The following is a 15909-nucleotide window of genomic DNA, read 5'->3' on the forward strand; positions in this document are numbered from 1 at the left end:
AGTGAACAATTCAAATCAGCTTTAGAGCACGTCGAACTCCGGTACTTGCACGTATTATCTTTCTTTTTGGTGCAATAACACTATACTGCAACAAGATGTTGGTAATATCATGTTCTAGGGTAATGGCATGATGTAGGTACTAATTGTGGGTCTAAGGTGTATAGTGATACATTCGGTGCAATATTATTACTATGTATAATATAGGTTTCGTTTCATAGAGGAATATAGTGTACTACGTCAAACTCGTTCGGGTAATATTCTTGCAAATCTTGACCATTTTAACTACTAATGTCAAGACTCTATCCTACAGACGAAACTACGTTGTGTACGCTCCAAATATAGTTATTTGTCGGTAATTTGCGTTTCAATATCTTCCGTAGAGTACAATATAGTCAAGTAGCACGATTTATATAAAGAGCCCAATGTTACAAGATACCAATAATTGCTTTAAAATTGCAAATATTCGATATTGTCTGGGCGTAGAGAACAAGCATAAGATCAACGCATGGATTAACGTTGTTTCACTCCGAATAGATATTTGTTTGCCATTAGAGAACTTGGAGGCGTGGCTTTTGTGCTTAAAGAACTTTGCGGGGGAATTCGGAAAGCGACATAAAAAAGTCGATATTAATTAAATGAACTTGAATACTTTTTGAATTCTATGTCTTTATTAGAGCAATTACGTTGTTTAATAGTGAATAGAGATATAGTAGGTGCACCAACGCAAGTGGCAAATAGAAATACTGATTTTGTGAGAAACTTCTTATTTTCCAGGACATCAGAGCAACAAAGAAATTTGATCATTAGTGGAATTTTAGTTGGTCTAAGTTTTTATATTTTATTACCATCTATTAGCATTCCATTTTTACCGGATCAAAAACAACAAATGTTTAGCAAGAGACCGGATAAGTATACGACTGGATTGATCAATCTAAGAAATGATTGCTTTGCCAACTCGTCGTTACAGGCGTACCTGGCGTTACCGAAACTTACCGAGTACTTAAATGAATTCATTACCGCTTTTAAGCAACTCAAGAAGTTTATGGAAGATAATGGGATTAAGTCAGAACTCCATATTAATACTCAGGATGAGTCAAGTGGAAGTTCCAAGTTTAAGACAAATAATTCCAAATTTGAAATTCCGCTTCATTATGCGTTAAGCAAAATGATGAAGAGCTTGCAGGAAACGAGGATGTCATCAAGAACCATTTCAGTTTGGACATTTCTTCATGCATTAGAAAAGATTTTTAATGCGAAGATATCCAAATCGCAGCATGATGCCCAGGAATTGACCCAGTTGATTAACGAGACGTTAGAGAATGAAAACGTCAAGATCCTCAAGAAATTAAAGCAGTTGAGAAAAGAACTTTTGAACAATCCAAATTTAATAAATGATTTGGACGCGATTCAATTGCCAGAGTTCCCATTTAGTGGGTTAATATTGTCTCAAATGAAGTGTCTCTCTTGTTCTTTTGTTTCGAAACCAAATTTTTCCCCATTTTTAATGTTGACTTTGAATGCTCCAGAGAAGTCGTCAACTGAATTAGAAACTATTATAGATGAGAATGAATCAGAATCTATTGAAGGCTATCAGTGTTTGAAATGTCGCTTAATGAAAATTACGGAAAATGAGAATCACTTAAAGGAAATTGGAAAATCAAATAACAGTGAAGACGAAGTAACGATTCTTAATACATTGTTTGATTTGAACAATGATGAGAAATTGTGCATAAATGACGACCTTTCACCCGAATTAGAAGAATATATTAAATCATATAACAAATATGGTTTAGATATCGCAAACGTCACTTCAACTGTATTTAGAAGGCAGCAGATTTTAAAGCCCCCAAAGATTTTTGGTATTCATTTATCTAGGTCTAGTTTTAATGGTGTTGACGTGACCAGAAATTCGTGTCGTGTTTCATTTAAAGATCAGTTGACTTTGTCGATTGGTAAGGAGTATCACGAAGAGTTAAAACAATTCCAAGGCGCAGCCAATGAAGAATCAATATCAGAAGATGCTAACTTTAGCTCAAATATTTTAACAAACGACATTGATGATATGGAAGATGAAGAACATCAAAGGGAAGATATTGATGAAAACGGTAATGAAGATGAAGAAAATGAAGAAATTTCTACAACAGACAATGGTGATAATACAACTTCCGATAATGAATTTGATGATGGTGATGACGATTCGGATAGCTCATCTTTAACTTCAACGGAAACTTCGCATACAACACCTACCATCAGAGGTAGTACAAATGACAAACAATTTGATGCTGCATCCAGCTCAACTACATTGAGAACTCCAGAAACTTTGAATAATGCCCCTATCACTGAAGACCAAACAGATAAATTGAGGAAACATTTTAGAAGCTTCAAATTCAATGACAATGACATTTATAAATATAAATTGCGTGCTCTTATTAAGCATCAAGGATCTCATAGTCAGGGACATTATGAATGTTATAAAAGAAAGCCATTGTATGTCAAAGATAAAGAGGGCGTGATCTTTAAGTTATCACCGGAAATATTGGATGATATTACAGGTGATATTACATGTGATGTCACAGGAATATCTGTACTTGATCCTACATTCAGGGATGAGGAACGTAACGCATCATCACATAATAAAGACGATAGTTCTAGTGAAACCGTTACTAGAAAAAAGAAGTTTTCTTTTTCTTTTAACAATAATAGACGTGGCTCGGTCGCTTCCTCCTCATCCGATAATGCTGATCCAACTAGCAAAACCGGTTCAAACACTTACGATGAAGTACCTAACTTAAGGAACATCAATGAAGAAGAATATGAAGACTCTAGTTCTGGTCTTCGTCGTAAACTTTCAACGATGATGGGACGTAGACCATCAGTCTTCCAGGCTGATCCAGCGAATGCTAATATCCAAGAGATTATTCATTCTGGTTTGAATACTCCTGCTGAGCTATTAGTTGATGGCCCAGAAGTGGATTATTTCTCTTCTTTTGGAGGAGGACCTCAAAAGATGATTCCCGAGGACAACGAACAATCAAAAAAGGTCAAGATGAGAAAGATTCCATCGTTGATTAAGCATCCTTTTTGGAGGATTAGTGATTCCGAAATTTCCGAAGTTTCAAGATCAACTGTTCTATGGGAAAATTCGAGTGTTTATATGCTTTATTATGAGAGGGTTGATAGAGGACAAATTAAGGGTGATAAATAGTTACCGCAGATTTACATAGCTGTTTTTATAGACCTTAAATATTCGAGACTTTTTTTCGATAACATCTCAATTTCACTAAATAAGATAAAATATTACCAGTTTAATAAAAAGTGTACAACCCATGACATAATAGTGTAATAAAATGAATAACAGTCGTATACCGAATAGTAAACCATCCGCTAATTCGTTATTTCCACCGCCAAATTCGGCTCAAAGGGTTTCGGGTAATCTGTCAGGTGGTGGAACCCAAAGACAGAAAGTAGCATTAAAGCCAGGTCATTCCCCACTAGATTGGGCTCATCTAAATTCCACTACACCATTTCATATATTAAGGGGTGTACCACAACAAACACCACCGCCACAATATGTTAAGGTGACTGAAGATCAGTTAAAAATGCATAAAACTAAGGAAGATTGTTGGACTTGCATCAATGGGAAGGTGTTCAATATTACTCCTTACATAGACTTTCATCCGGGAGGTGTTAATGAAATCATGAAATGTGCTGGGAGAGATGGTACTGTACTATTTAATAAATACCACAGTTGGGTTAACGCTGATAGAATGCTAGAAAAGTGTCTTATAGGAATCCTAGTTAATAACTGAGTACTATATGTGTAAACAAATACGCTTATTATGGTTCTCGTGTATCATAATTACTTTATGATTGTTTATTTATTGCATCTTAATTAATATTTATCTATTTAACGTTTAATTTCGAATACATCGTAACGTTTGTTTCGTCTTCTTTAATTCAACGGATGACTCCAGTATTACCTATCACCAAACAATTCATATTCCAGTCGTGTTCTTCCTTAGGTATTTCATCGACTAATTGTTCTTCTAACCCAATTCCTATTAAATAAGGACTTCTATTAAACTTTTTATGGTATACATTTAAAAACTCATCGTAAAAACCAGCTCCATGGCCAAGTCTTTTTTTCAGCTTCGTGAATGCTACCCCTGGAACTATAATCACGTCAAGATCGCCAGTATCCATTATATCATTACCACAAATTGGTTCAAGCAAATTATATTTGCCTTGTGGTTCTAATTGTAAGACATTTTCATAACTTGAAACTTCAAGCATGGATAAGTAATTACGTTTCCTCCCCTCTAATGGCACAACATTACATTTCGGCAAATATAAGGCTTTTTTAACATCAAAGCAATGCTTTATTATGTCCATAGTTTGGGCTTCCAGGTTCGGCATATTCATGTAAAGCGCTATCTTTTTAGCATTCTTAAACTGTGGAACTTGGATTAATGAATTTGATATACCAATTGATTGCAGATTAATCGAATCGGCTGATATTTCAATTAGCTTCTTCTTTAGTGAAGTTCGAAGTTGCTTTTTGGCGCTCTTAATAAGTGTTTCCTTAGACATGTTTAGATTGGTTCCTTTCTTAGATTATGAGACTTTCGCTCAATTTTAATTGTGTCATTTTATGTGATATAGAAATTATTTACGATATACGACAACCAAAAATGTCCAAAATGTTTGAATATGTCATACTTAGCATAAAGTATTAGACTATTCGCTGACAGCTATAACCTTTTCATCAAATCTAACAGATTTTCTTCTTTCGCCATCGTAACTACTAGGAATTTCTAACTCAATTTCTTGGTCACCAATTTCCTTTTTCGTATCCATCAACATTTCTCTAATTCCTTTATCATCCTTAGCAGCCGGTGCAGAACTTGATTTTCTTCGTTGCTGGCATTTTAAGTCTTCCTTACATTTCTGACATCCACACATGAACCCCCAATTAACTCGCAATTCTCTTTGTCTCTGTTGGACAGTATACGCTGGATTCACATATGTGGTAGTTAATTCTTCGCCAGCTCTTATATCTCTTGCTGCAAATACCTTGAGTCCATTGGTTCTTACCGTAGTCGAGGTCTCAACATTAGTATTTGGATCACAATTGTGGTTCAAATGCGACTGAGTAAGATAGATACAAGAATCCAAATTATTGATGTTGTACGTACCCATCATGTACATAAATTCTTGATAGGAAATATCTCCATTATCTACTGATTTAGGAAAGACATTTTTAAATCTATTATAACCATCTTTCCATAACTTTTCTTGTTGTTCTCCAACAAACAAGGCACCACCTTGTAAATTGTCAAACGCACCAGCTGATGAATTCAAAGCCTTATACCTAACATCTTGTGATACTCTTGCCATCGCTCTAAATTGTTTTCCTTTTATGCCAGACTTATCAGTAATGATATTAGCATAAATAATTGTAATGGCGTACAATGCATTCCATTGTTCTTTTAAACAATAATCTTGCAACTCTAAATATGCATTTGCATTGATCAATTTCTTCGAACCTCCACTTGAATTTGGGTTGTATAAATTATGTTTTAACATCCCATGCAACTGAGAATCAATCTTTTTACAAGTTTGAGAACACCAAATCTCAGAACAAACATTACAATCTAATCCCTTCAAGACAGATATACCAGCATTACTGCTTGATTGTGTAAGCAATTTTCCGCAATAAGAACAAGCCTTGCCACCTTTGATGAGGTTTACATTTGCCAATGGCGCAATATAAAATAGCTGAGATTCTTCCCATATTAAATCACCTTTCGAAATCTTATTTTTTGCATACAACCCTTTACCTCTCTTGGCCGTCATTACAATGTGTACTTTCTCTGGGAGGTCAATATCAGGTGTGTTTAGTGATTTAATCTCGTTAGCGTACGTAAATTGTTGATTGGCATTATTAGTCAACAAACCAAAATTTTTCAACAACGTTTTGACTCGTTTTTCAGACACAGACCAATTCGGATGACGCCCTTTTACCATCGCATGTAATTTACCTATACCCAAGGTTTCTGTAGAAGGATCTTGTTTCCAAATTGCTATAACATCGTCGACAATTTGCCTCTCATGAGGAACAATAGGTTCTGACGATTCAGCTTCGTAGTCATTGATATCTACAACTTCAAATTTATTTGCCAAAGAAGCAGTATCAGCTTTAGATTCAGTTTCCATCATATGTACACTATATTTGATTGTTTATGATTGAAATTTGATCGATAAAAATTTATTTCGATAAAGTAGCTCGAAGATCTCAAATCTGCAAGCTCGCGCGATAAAAAGCCAGTCAAGTTTGCATCGAATTGAATTACAAAGTGTCCAGATAAAATGGCATAAGTTAAATTTCTTAAATTTAGACGTGAATGGGGGTCTGTTAAAGGGCATATAGAAACTTAGCTCGTCATTATATACAATAATATTTAAATTTTAATTAGGATCACGGATAGTAATCGACTTATAACAGGAACCATTTTTTATTTTTCGCCTGTTCTTGATTCATAATATTTGTTGCCCGGCCTGTATCGTGTAATACGGCCTCACCCTTCACACAAACCTGACCTTTCTGTGATTCAATTACACTTTCCAACGTTATGGTTTTATTGTCATCATTGCCAATACTTTCTTTTCTTCTAGTTTTAATAATCAAAAATTGATTAGCAAACGATGGATACTTATATGATATTGATAAGTTTTCAACCTTGAAATCATCCTTCAAATTGGAGGTAGTGAAATTGCTCAATGATGCATTTCTTTTAAAAGTTTCATTCAAAAGAGTGGCAAGAATTCCACCATGAACAATGAACGGATATCCACATAGCCTATAACCAGCGTGGACAATAGTAACTCCTTCTCCTGTGTCGAGATTGTAAAAAATGACAGGCCTGATACATATCCCTCCTGGCTGAGCTAATGTCTTTGTAGGAAGTGACGGCTTACTATATTCTTTTTGTTTCTTGGTTTTAGTAATAACATTCTGGTTATCTAAAACATTTCTGTCCAAATTCTCCCAGGATTCTAATTTGATCCAATTTTCGTTCTTCCTTGGATGTGCCAATCTTTCATATATAGGCATGTGTTTTAATTCATACTCCAATCTCAACGGCGTTAATTCATCTACATTTTGCGTATCAGTAAAGGAAGCATAATAGTCAAAAAGAGTCTCGTTATATGCTAGAAACGCCCCAATTACAAAAAATACACCTGTTGTCTTCCAACGGATAAATGGTTTAGTACGTTTCGGTACGTAATCAAACGGAGAATCAAATTCGGATCTTGTTACATAATTTCTGAAAAAATTATATTGTAGTTGTGACTTCCTAATACTTCTTGATAAATTTTGTCTTATAAATGGAACCAGCTTCATTTATTATATTCTGTGATCGCTTAGTGTCGACAAGTAATTGCAATCATCGTTAACTAAAACATCATCCTTGATTTCATAGACTATTTCGTATATGCACGACTTAGTATCTCGGGTAATAAATTCACCATAATTCGAAGCTACTTCATACTTAAAACGATATTCCAAGACATATGATAGATATCTAAGCTTAAAGAAGAAGTTTTAATGATGACATTCATGAAATATTCTACTGTTAGAAAGAACTCGCTACAGTTTCTCTCATCATTTTAGTCATCAACCTTACTTTCAATACTCCCAATTAAAAATATAACACTTGTACTTGTAATCTAGAAGAGTTGGCAGACTCCTACAAGAAAAATCAAAATTAAACCATATTGCAACATTTTTTGAATTGGTGGTTTCATCCATATTGTCAATAATTTGAAACCGTTTTTTTTTTCTCTGGACCCCGTGATGTTTGCAAAGCATTAAATTCTATAATATACAGTAAATTTGGCTTTGTTGCAAACAGAACGATAAATTAAATGTAATTTTTTATATGGACGATCCATAATTAAACATCTTAATGTACCATACTACTTTACATTTCATACGGTTTCGATTTTTTTTAATGAAATTGTACAGCAAGTTTTAGCCTCGAATGATAACTTCAACTAGCGCATTATATATATAAAACGTTTTATTTGGCTTATTTTTTCAGCCATTCAAATCTTCTGTTCCCCCAGATTCTTCAGTGCACGCGAATGCATAATATCATGTTAGCATAGAATCATCGTATAATAGACTCAGTTAATTCATCCGATACTACATCTTAGTTTAATATCTTTTCTTAGTTGGACTATATTTGTAGAGAACGATGAAGATCGTAGGGTGCTAATAGGATATAAAAGTACTAAGGAATACCCCAATGCGCCCAATGCGGGGACTTATCAGGTCGTTATAGAAGATGTTGGTAGTATAAAGCGAATACCGACATTACTAATGAACTTCTTCTATGAAAGAAGGTAGAGAAGTGTTTGTCTATATACACATACAGATAAATTGTAGTCTCGGTAACCAGAAGAGGAAACGACCAGTCGGCAGAATTTCGTTCGGGCCGCATTGGAATTATTAAGTTTAAGGCATCTGTCAGCCAAATACGACATATATAGCATATATGTCTACAAAGCTGTCTACTTTTGAAGAAATATACTAACAACAATCACGTATTTATAAGATTATCGAAAGCCAATAGGATGGTGCTACACAGGATGGTGCTACACAGGACGAAACGTTAAGTTTCTGGCCTAAAAAAAGGGTCTCAAAGTTTTTTTCTGGAAGACGCAACTATGCTTCGGAGTGAAAAAAAGCATTTCATGACCGTCTTTATTTCCGACTAATAGCAAATGTAAAAAAAATTTTTAACTCTTGTCGTTTCTTATAAAAGGCATATGATCTCTAATGCACTATAAAAACGCTAATATTTAGAAAAAATTAAGATTCTTTACATATTTGTTCACGTAAATCAACGTCAGATGTCAGCCACACCAGAAGTTAACAATAAAGAAAATAACAATTCTAGCAGATCTTCTTCTTTGTTTAATGCACCGACTAACAGAACTGAAAGAAATGAAGCCGAAAACGAGGAACCGAAAGCATTCGTGGGAGACTTAGAAATGGGTGAAAGTAAAGGTGTGCCTGATGGGGGAGACGAGCTTACACGTTACGAATCCAACCCAGCGGCTGCGAGGACTTTAAGTCATAGAATGGCTGAGGGTAAAAGTTTACTAAATAAAGCTAACAAGACTAATGAACTGTTACCAAAGATAGGTGGGGGTAGAGAATTTCCCCCTTACTTGGGTGATAGAAGTCCCTTTATGGTTACGTTCGACGGTCCAAAGGATCCTATACACCCGCACAACTGGTCCTCCAAAAGGAAGATAGTTTGTAGTGTAGTTGTAGGTTTCACAGCTCTTGCAGTTACTATTGGGTCAGCAATATTTTCTACAGTGAGTAATGACATCATGGAGAAATTTAATGTTGGTTCAACAGTTGCAACCTTAGGAACATCGTTATTTGTATTTGGTTTTGCTTCGGGTCCAATCATTTGGGGTCCAATGTCAGAATTGTACGGAAGAAAAATTGTATTGATTCCTTCTTGTTTCGGTTTCGTTTGCTTTTCATTTGCGGTAGCTTCTGCAAATGATTTACAAACGATTATGATTTGCAGATTCTTTGCCGGTTTCATTGGTGCGGCACCGTTGGTGGCAGTTCCTGCTGCAATAGCGGATATGTTCGGAGCTGCTGTAAGAGGTCAAGCTATGGCTATTTTCGGTATCATTTTATTTGGAGGGCCTGAGTTGGCAACCATCTTCTGTGGTTTCACAGTAAAAAATGATGCCTTAGGCTGGAGATGGACTTCATACTTTAGTGCATTAATTGGTTGTCTTGCTTTGATCGGTGTGACATTCTACTTTGATGAAACACATCATCCTTTGATTTTGGTCAAACAGGCAGAGACCTTAAGAAGGAGAACCGGTAATTGGGCTGTCCAAGCACCTCATGAAGAATTTACTTTGTCATTAAAAGAAATTTGTCAAAACAACATTTCTAGACCGCTTGTCATGTTATTCACTGAACCCATACTATTATTGATTAGTATATACACGGCTTTTATTTACGGTTTGTTATATTTGCTTTTAACTGCGATTCCATTGATATTTATGGGTAATTATCATTTTGTTCAAGGGGTGGGTCAATTACCCTATCTAGCAGTAGTGATTGGTCTTGTTATTGGGGGCGCGTTTTGCATTTTTTTCGAAAAAAGGTTCCATAGAATCATGGTGCAAAATGATGGCAAACCCATTGCTGAAGAAAGGTTGCCTCCTATGATGGTTGGCTCTTTCTTCTTTTCTGGTGGTTTATTTTGGTTGGGATGGGCAGGAGATTTCCCCGAGAAGGTTCATTGGATTGTTCCAACTATTGGTTGTTCATTTGTTGGCTTTGGTTTGATTACAATTTTCTTGCCTTGTATTAATTACATTATTGATTGCTACTTGTATTTTGCTGCATCAGCTTTAGCAGGTAACACTTTCATGAGATCTTCATTTGGTGGTGCTTTCCCGCTTTTCGCTCGTCAAATGTTTCTCAATATGGAAATTAAGTGGGCAAGCACGTTATTGGGATGCTTTGCAGCAATTTTGATTCCTGTTCCTTTCTTATTTTACAAATACGGGCAATCTCTCAGAACCAGATCTAAATACGCCGTAGTCTTATAATCTCCTGTAGAGATGGCTTATGATAAGGATCTAGAAATATCTAGAAAACGATTGAGAAATTATTCACCTCAACATTCTGCATCTTTTTAAGCCATAGTCTCTTAAAATGTACCACCGTTTATTAATGGTAATTTTACAATGAACACTGGACTTAAAGTCAGCTATCCAGTGCAGAGTGGTAAAGGAATTTGGCAATATAAGATGTTAATAACTTCGAAAAATAAGACTTGTTATTTAGACTGTTGCCACAACTTAGAATATCTAAGTTAGTAGTTCATATTGTTGAAGTAAATTGTCCAAGTCCATGTTTAATGCGTTCATTTGATAAGTCTTTCACTTTGTTTAGTTTTATGTATCTCAATTATAATATATAATTTACTTAATCTCTATATAAATTTCTGTATTTCAGGAGATCCAGAGACCTCTTTATATAGTCCAATATTTCCACAAGAATAGGAGTACGCTTCCCGTTGTTCGTTGGTAAACGGCCAATGGGAAGGCAGATTCATTAGATCTACGAGGCTTGTTATCTGTATTTATCATTCAAGATAAGGAGCTATCCAATGACAACTCATTATACACTTGAACAATTACAGATAAGCTTATCGTTATCATTTGAACAATGAACCTTGTAGATATGGTATTGTATTCTAATAAAATAATCCGAATAACAATGTTTCGCAGCCAGTTTATATAAATTCTCAATTAATTCTGACTTCGCATAAAATATACTAATATATTTCAACAATACTGAAATGAGTTCCCCCTTAGAGAAATTACTTCAAGATAAACTAGAAATATTTAAGAAGAGCAATCCATTTGTTAACTTGAATAGGAATTTAATATATTTTTGCAACCAGATTACATTTTCTCAAATTAATCGCATGCTCATTAAAAATATGCAATGTTGATTTCAGGCTCATTAAAATATTTCAATATCTCCCCTTAATCCTAATATTCTTCATACCTGCTAACGAACGTAGATTCGTGAACTTCACTTTGTTCAACCCTTTGGTTAGCATATCTGCAACTTGATTATTCGTATCAATTTGACATAATTTAATTTCATTTTGAATAATGTGCTCTCTTATAAAGTGATAGCGAATATCAATGTGTTTGGTGCGCTGGTGGAACACAGGATGTTCCGCAAGGAGAATACACGAATTATTATCTTCATAGACAGGAATTGGAAGTTTCAATGGTATATTCAATTGTTTGAAGAGTTGGGCCATCCACATGGCTTCTTTAATAGCTTCTGTCAAAGCAAGATACTCAGCTTCAGTAGTAGACAATGCCACAGTAGGTTGTTTCTTACTTTTCCACGAAATTGGAGCTCCTCCATATTTCACTATGTATCCTGTGATTGATTTTCTATCACTGGAATCACTTCCCCAGTCACTGTCGCAATAAATCAGCAATTTATTATCTCCATTATAATGGTGACCCATGTCTTGGGTTCCTTTCAAATATCTAAGCATATGCTTAGCACATTTCATGTGTTTCTCAGTAGGCTTGGACAAATACCTGCTTAACATTCCTACTGCGTAGCTGATATCAGTTCTTACAGTGGTAGATGCAAATAATAGCTTCCCGACCAAAGATCGATAGTTACTTGCATCGCATTCAGGCGAATCATCAATTTTGTGTAAGTCCTGTCCAACCAATGACGGAGTTGCAACAGGATTCGAATCAGTCATATTAAATTCCTCTAGAATCTTTTCAATATAGTCATTGAGGCAGATACTTATTCCATCTTCTCTCTGCTCAATATTGATGCCTAGAAATTTCCTTGCAATCCCTAGATCCTTCATTTTGAATCTCAGCGAAAGAAGTTTCTTTACTTTTTCAATCTCAATAGTATTCTTTCCTGAGATGAGGATATCATCCACATACAATCCTAGTATTATATTATCCTTGATATATAATCCTAGTTCACTCTCAGTCCTTTTGAATCCATGCTCAGTGAGAAATTTCATTATTGTAGTATTCCAACATATCGGTGCTTGTTTCAATCCATACAACGATTTGTCCAACTTGCACACCTTCTCTGGTTCAGCTTCATCTACAAAACCTACAGGCTGTTTCATATAAAGTGTTTCTTCTACAGTACCGTTCAAAAATGCGGTATCAACATCCATCTGGTGAATTACTCTCTGATCAACAGCACTGAATGCTAGAAGTAGCTTCACAGACTCATATCTGATTACAGGACTGAACGTCGTCAAGTAGTCTTCCCCTGGAACCTGACTGAAGCCCTGTGCTACTAGTCTAGCTTTGTATCTACCGTCATCTTTCTTGGTAAATACCCATCTGTTGCCTATTGCTTTTCTATCCTTAGGCAACAGTACTAAATCCCATGTATTATTTGAGTAGTGAGCACTCATCTCACTATCCATGGCGATTTTCCATTTTTCAGCTTCGTCACTCAGTATTGCCTGTTTGTATGTCACTGGTACACCATCTTTCTTTGTACTGACAACATAGGCATGTGACATGAAATAACCAGACCCTTTAACAACAAGTGAGGAGCCTGAGGCAGTACACAGAGTTTCATTCAGTTTCTCATATTTCTGTTTCTTAGAAGGTTCAGTTTCATCATCAGACGATAACTCTGACCGTCTACGCAGTCTTTCGGGTAACGTAACAGCTTTTCTTCTTCTTATTGGTTCAACATAGTCCTCATCATTCGAGTTATCAATGACTTCATTATCATCTTCCCCTGAAGCAGAATCCTCAGAATCAGAAATATATTCAATAAGAGGACACAGTTTCCGACTCGCAGGAATTGGGGGTGATGATGGTTCAACAACTGCAGGTTCACGTACAGGTGAAGATAATCGAGCTGACACAGAGCGAATCCGGGACTCAGAAGAAATATTTGTGACAGCACGAGTGGAAGAATCATCATCAGCCAGACGAATTGTCTGAACATCCAGGACAGGTACAGGTGACGAGTCACGCATCACAACATCCTGAGTAGACACTAAATCTTCCAGAGCAGGAATCAGGGAATCCAGACTTGGCATTGGTGTAGATTCACTCATCAAAGTATCCACCTCAACCTGATCAATAGCCATTGCAGTATCAGGCAACTCATGTGTGGCCAGAACCCCAGGTACTGAGAAAAAGGAAGACACAGACACAGGTGAAGAAGACAGCTTCGACGCCATAACAGGATGTGGAACATTGTTCATAGACCGGAAGGGAAACGCAGATTCATCGAACTTTACATTATTACTAACAACAACGGTACCGGAGTCAAGATCAAAGATACGGTACGCATGTTGGGTAGGTGCATACCCAACCATAACTCCTCGAATAGAACGAGGTGACAATTTCGAAGAGCGTACAGATTCAGGAATGTACGCATAGGCCAGACATCCAAACGGACGCAATCCATCCAACACTGGGAACTTCTTATACCAGCGTTTATACGGATACTCATTCTTTACAGAAGTCGAAGGCAAACGATTAACAATAAAGGTAGCACAATTAACAGCCTCAGCCCACAAGCTGAGGGGCGTATTTACATCAAACATCATGACACGAGCTTTCTCGGTAAGGGTTCTAATAGCTCGTTCACTGACAGCATTTTGATGACTATTATATGGAACAGTAGTTTGGTGAGTAATTCCACGATTAGCAAGATAATTGTCAAACCTGGAGGACATATACTCACCACCATTATCAGAACGAAGCGTCACCACACGATATCCACCACGATTGTGAAAGAAACGTTCTGCACGCAAGATAAAATCAGAAATACACACAGGAACCGCAGACTTAGCTGCAATTGGATACACTGTCATATAATGAGTATAATCATCAACAATAACCACAAAATACCGATCATCGGTCAAACTGGGTTGAGAAAAGGGTCCACATACGTCAGAATGCACAAGTTCTAATGGAGCCTGAACAGTGATACTGTCAGAAGTTGATTTCTTAGGACGAGAACGTGTAGCTTTTCCACGAGCACACGCTTCACAGATATCTTTAGATTGAGCAGATTTGGAATTCGCAGCCTCAGCATAGGTTGCATAGTGTTTTCCAAGCCTATTTTCAACAGTAGCACTAGGGTGTCCGAGACGAGAATGTGCATTGAAAGTAGCATTCAAAATACGACCCGACGTCGTGGGAGCGGCTTTAGGCGGCAAAAGAAACTTATAAAGTTGATCATTCTCAGGACCAATAAGGGTGCCAACTTTAAGACCTAAGCGAGATTCATGAACTGAATTGGACAGAAAACAGAACAGCGCGCCACGACGAGTCGCTTTGGAAACCGAAATAAGGTTTCGATCACAAGTTGGAACATAGTGCACATCACTAAGAGTAAGAGGGGAACCATCCGGCAACAGGAAATGAAGGTCTCCTTTACCAATAATTTCAAACGATGTGTCCGAAGCAAGACCAGTAACAGATCCAGAGATAGCAGAGAAATCATGTAATAGCTCCTAACAGATCCAGAGATAGCAGAGAAATCATGTAATAGCTCCTTCTGGTGCGTAACATGAAGAGTAGCACCCGAATCAAGATAGAAGCCATCAGAAAACGTGGAAGTGGAAGTGGAAACAACCCAAAGCTTCCCACGAACCGGACGAGGGGGCAGCGATTGATATTCATCATCAGCAGTAATGTGACTAGGAGGAGGTTTCAGTTTCCTGTAATCAACATCATCAACAGAGGGACACACGTTGGACTTGTGGCCAATGCCACCGCATTTAAAACAAACCAACTTGGACTTGATCATAATTCGACGCTGAGGTGATTTCAGTAGAGCAAAAACGGCACCAGCAACAGTAGGTTCAATAGCGGGCGTAGATGCCGCAATAAGATCACCCATGTCATTTCTCACATTTAACCAGGTAAACTGCTCAGGCGACAGCTTATAGAGTTGAAGAAGCTTTTCCCGAAGCCTTTCATCACATATCGAGTAGAAACACCAAATCCGTTTCTGCTCAGTAAGAGGGAAAACATCATAGCTACTCGATTCTAAAAATTCCATCTTTTCAATCAACGAGTCGTTCAGAGTGAAAAGTTTTAAAAGCAATTTCAGAAGCATATCGGCCTCCTGCTTAGCAGTCATTTTTCCAAAGTCATCATAAAGACGATTCCAAATAGCAAGTCCATAAAGATTCTTCTCCGACACATATTTGTGGATAAGATTATCAGGAAGCGTATTTCTCATTAACGCTCCAACAATATTTCCAGCACACGCGCGTGGCTAGAAAATAAAAAAAAAATGGG

General features: G+C 36.7%; 7 protein-coding genes across 7 annotated transcripts, besides 1 other annotated feature; 4 read left to right on the forward strand and 3 right to left on the reverse strand. All coding sequences in view use genetic code 12, as the record gives it.

Moving 5' to 3' along the window:
• Nucleotides 1–661: 661 nt before the first annotated feature.
• Nucleotides 662–3205, forward strand: DEHA2D05698g (DEHA2D05698p; the record flags this gene model as incomplete). Its single annotated transcript, XM_458714.1, has 1 exon — nucleotides 662–3205. One exon carries the CDS (start codon nucleotides 662–664, stop codon nucleotides 3203–3205), a length of 2544 nt encoding a protein of 847 aa, XP_458714.2.
• Nucleotides 3206–3347: 142 nt separating this feature from the next.
• On the forward strand, nucleotides 3348–3809 carry DEHA2D05720g (DEHA2D05720p; the record flags this gene model as incomplete). Its single annotated transcript, XM_458715.1, has 1 exon — nucleotides 3348–3809. One exon carries the CDS (start codon nucleotides 3348–3350, stop codon nucleotides 3807–3809), a length of 462 nt encoding a protein of 153 aa, XP_458715.2.
• A 148-nt stretch (nucleotides 3810–3957) lies between these two features.
• Nucleotides 3958–4590, reverse strand: DEHA2D05742g (DEHA2D05742p; the record flags this gene model as incomplete). The annotated part of the gene is made up of 1 exon (XM_458716.1): nucleotides 3958–4590. One exon carries the CDS (start codon nucleotides 4588–4590, stop codon nucleotides 3958–3960), a length of 633 nt encoding a protein of 210 aa, XP_458716.2.
• A 147-nt stretch (nucleotides 4591–4737) lies between these two features.
• On the reverse strand, nucleotides 4738–6219 carry DEHA2D05764g (DEHA2D05764p; the record flags this gene model as incomplete). The annotated part of the gene is made up of 1 exon (XM_458717.2): nucleotides 4738–6219. The coding sequence occupies one exon, from the start codon at nucleotides 6217–6219 to the stop codon at nucleotides 4738–4740; it is 1482 nt and encodes a 493-aa protein (XP_458717.2).
• A 277-nt stretch (nucleotides 6220–6496) lies between these two features.
• Nucleotides 6497–7405, reverse strand: DEHA2D05786g (DEHA2D05786p; the record flags this gene model as incomplete). Its single annotated transcript, XM_002770220.1, has 1 exon — nucleotides 6497–7405. One exon carries the CDS (start codon nucleotides 7403–7405, stop codon nucleotides 6497–6499), a length of 909 nt encoding a protein of 302 aa, XP_002770266.1.
• Nucleotides 7406–8919: 1514 nt separating this feature from the next.
• On the forward strand, nucleotides 8920–10662 carry DEHA2D05808g (DEHA2D05808p; the record flags this gene model as incomplete). The annotated part of the gene is made up of 1 exon (XM_458719.1): nucleotides 8920–10662. The coding sequence occupies one exon, from the start codon at nucleotides 8920–8922 to the stop codon at nucleotides 10660–10662; it is 1743 nt and encodes a 580-aa protein (XP_458719.2).
• A 138-nt stretch (nucleotides 10663–10800) lies between these two features.
• DEHA2D05830g (DEHA2D05830p) lies at nucleotides 10801–10932 on the forward strand (the record flags this gene model as incomplete). Its single annotated transcript, XM_002770221.1, has 1 exon — nucleotides 10801–10932. The coding sequence occupies one exon, from the start codon at nucleotides 10801–10803 to the stop codon at nucleotides 10930–10932; it is 132 nt and encodes a 43-aa protein (XP_002770267.1).
• A 10-nt stretch (nucleotides 10933–10942) lies between these two features.
• Nucleotides 10943–15419: a mobile genetic element (relic of Debaryomyces hansenii Tdh5 retrotransposon).
• Nucleotides 15420–15909: the final 490 nt, after the last annotated feature.

Source organism: Debaryomyces hansenii (assembly GCF_000006445.2).
Source record: "Debaryomyces hansenii CBS767 chromosome A complete sequence".
NCBI classification, from domain to species: Eukaryota; Fungi; Ascomycota; class Pichiomycetes; order Serinales; family Debaryomycetaceae; genus Debaryomyces; species Debaryomyces hansenii.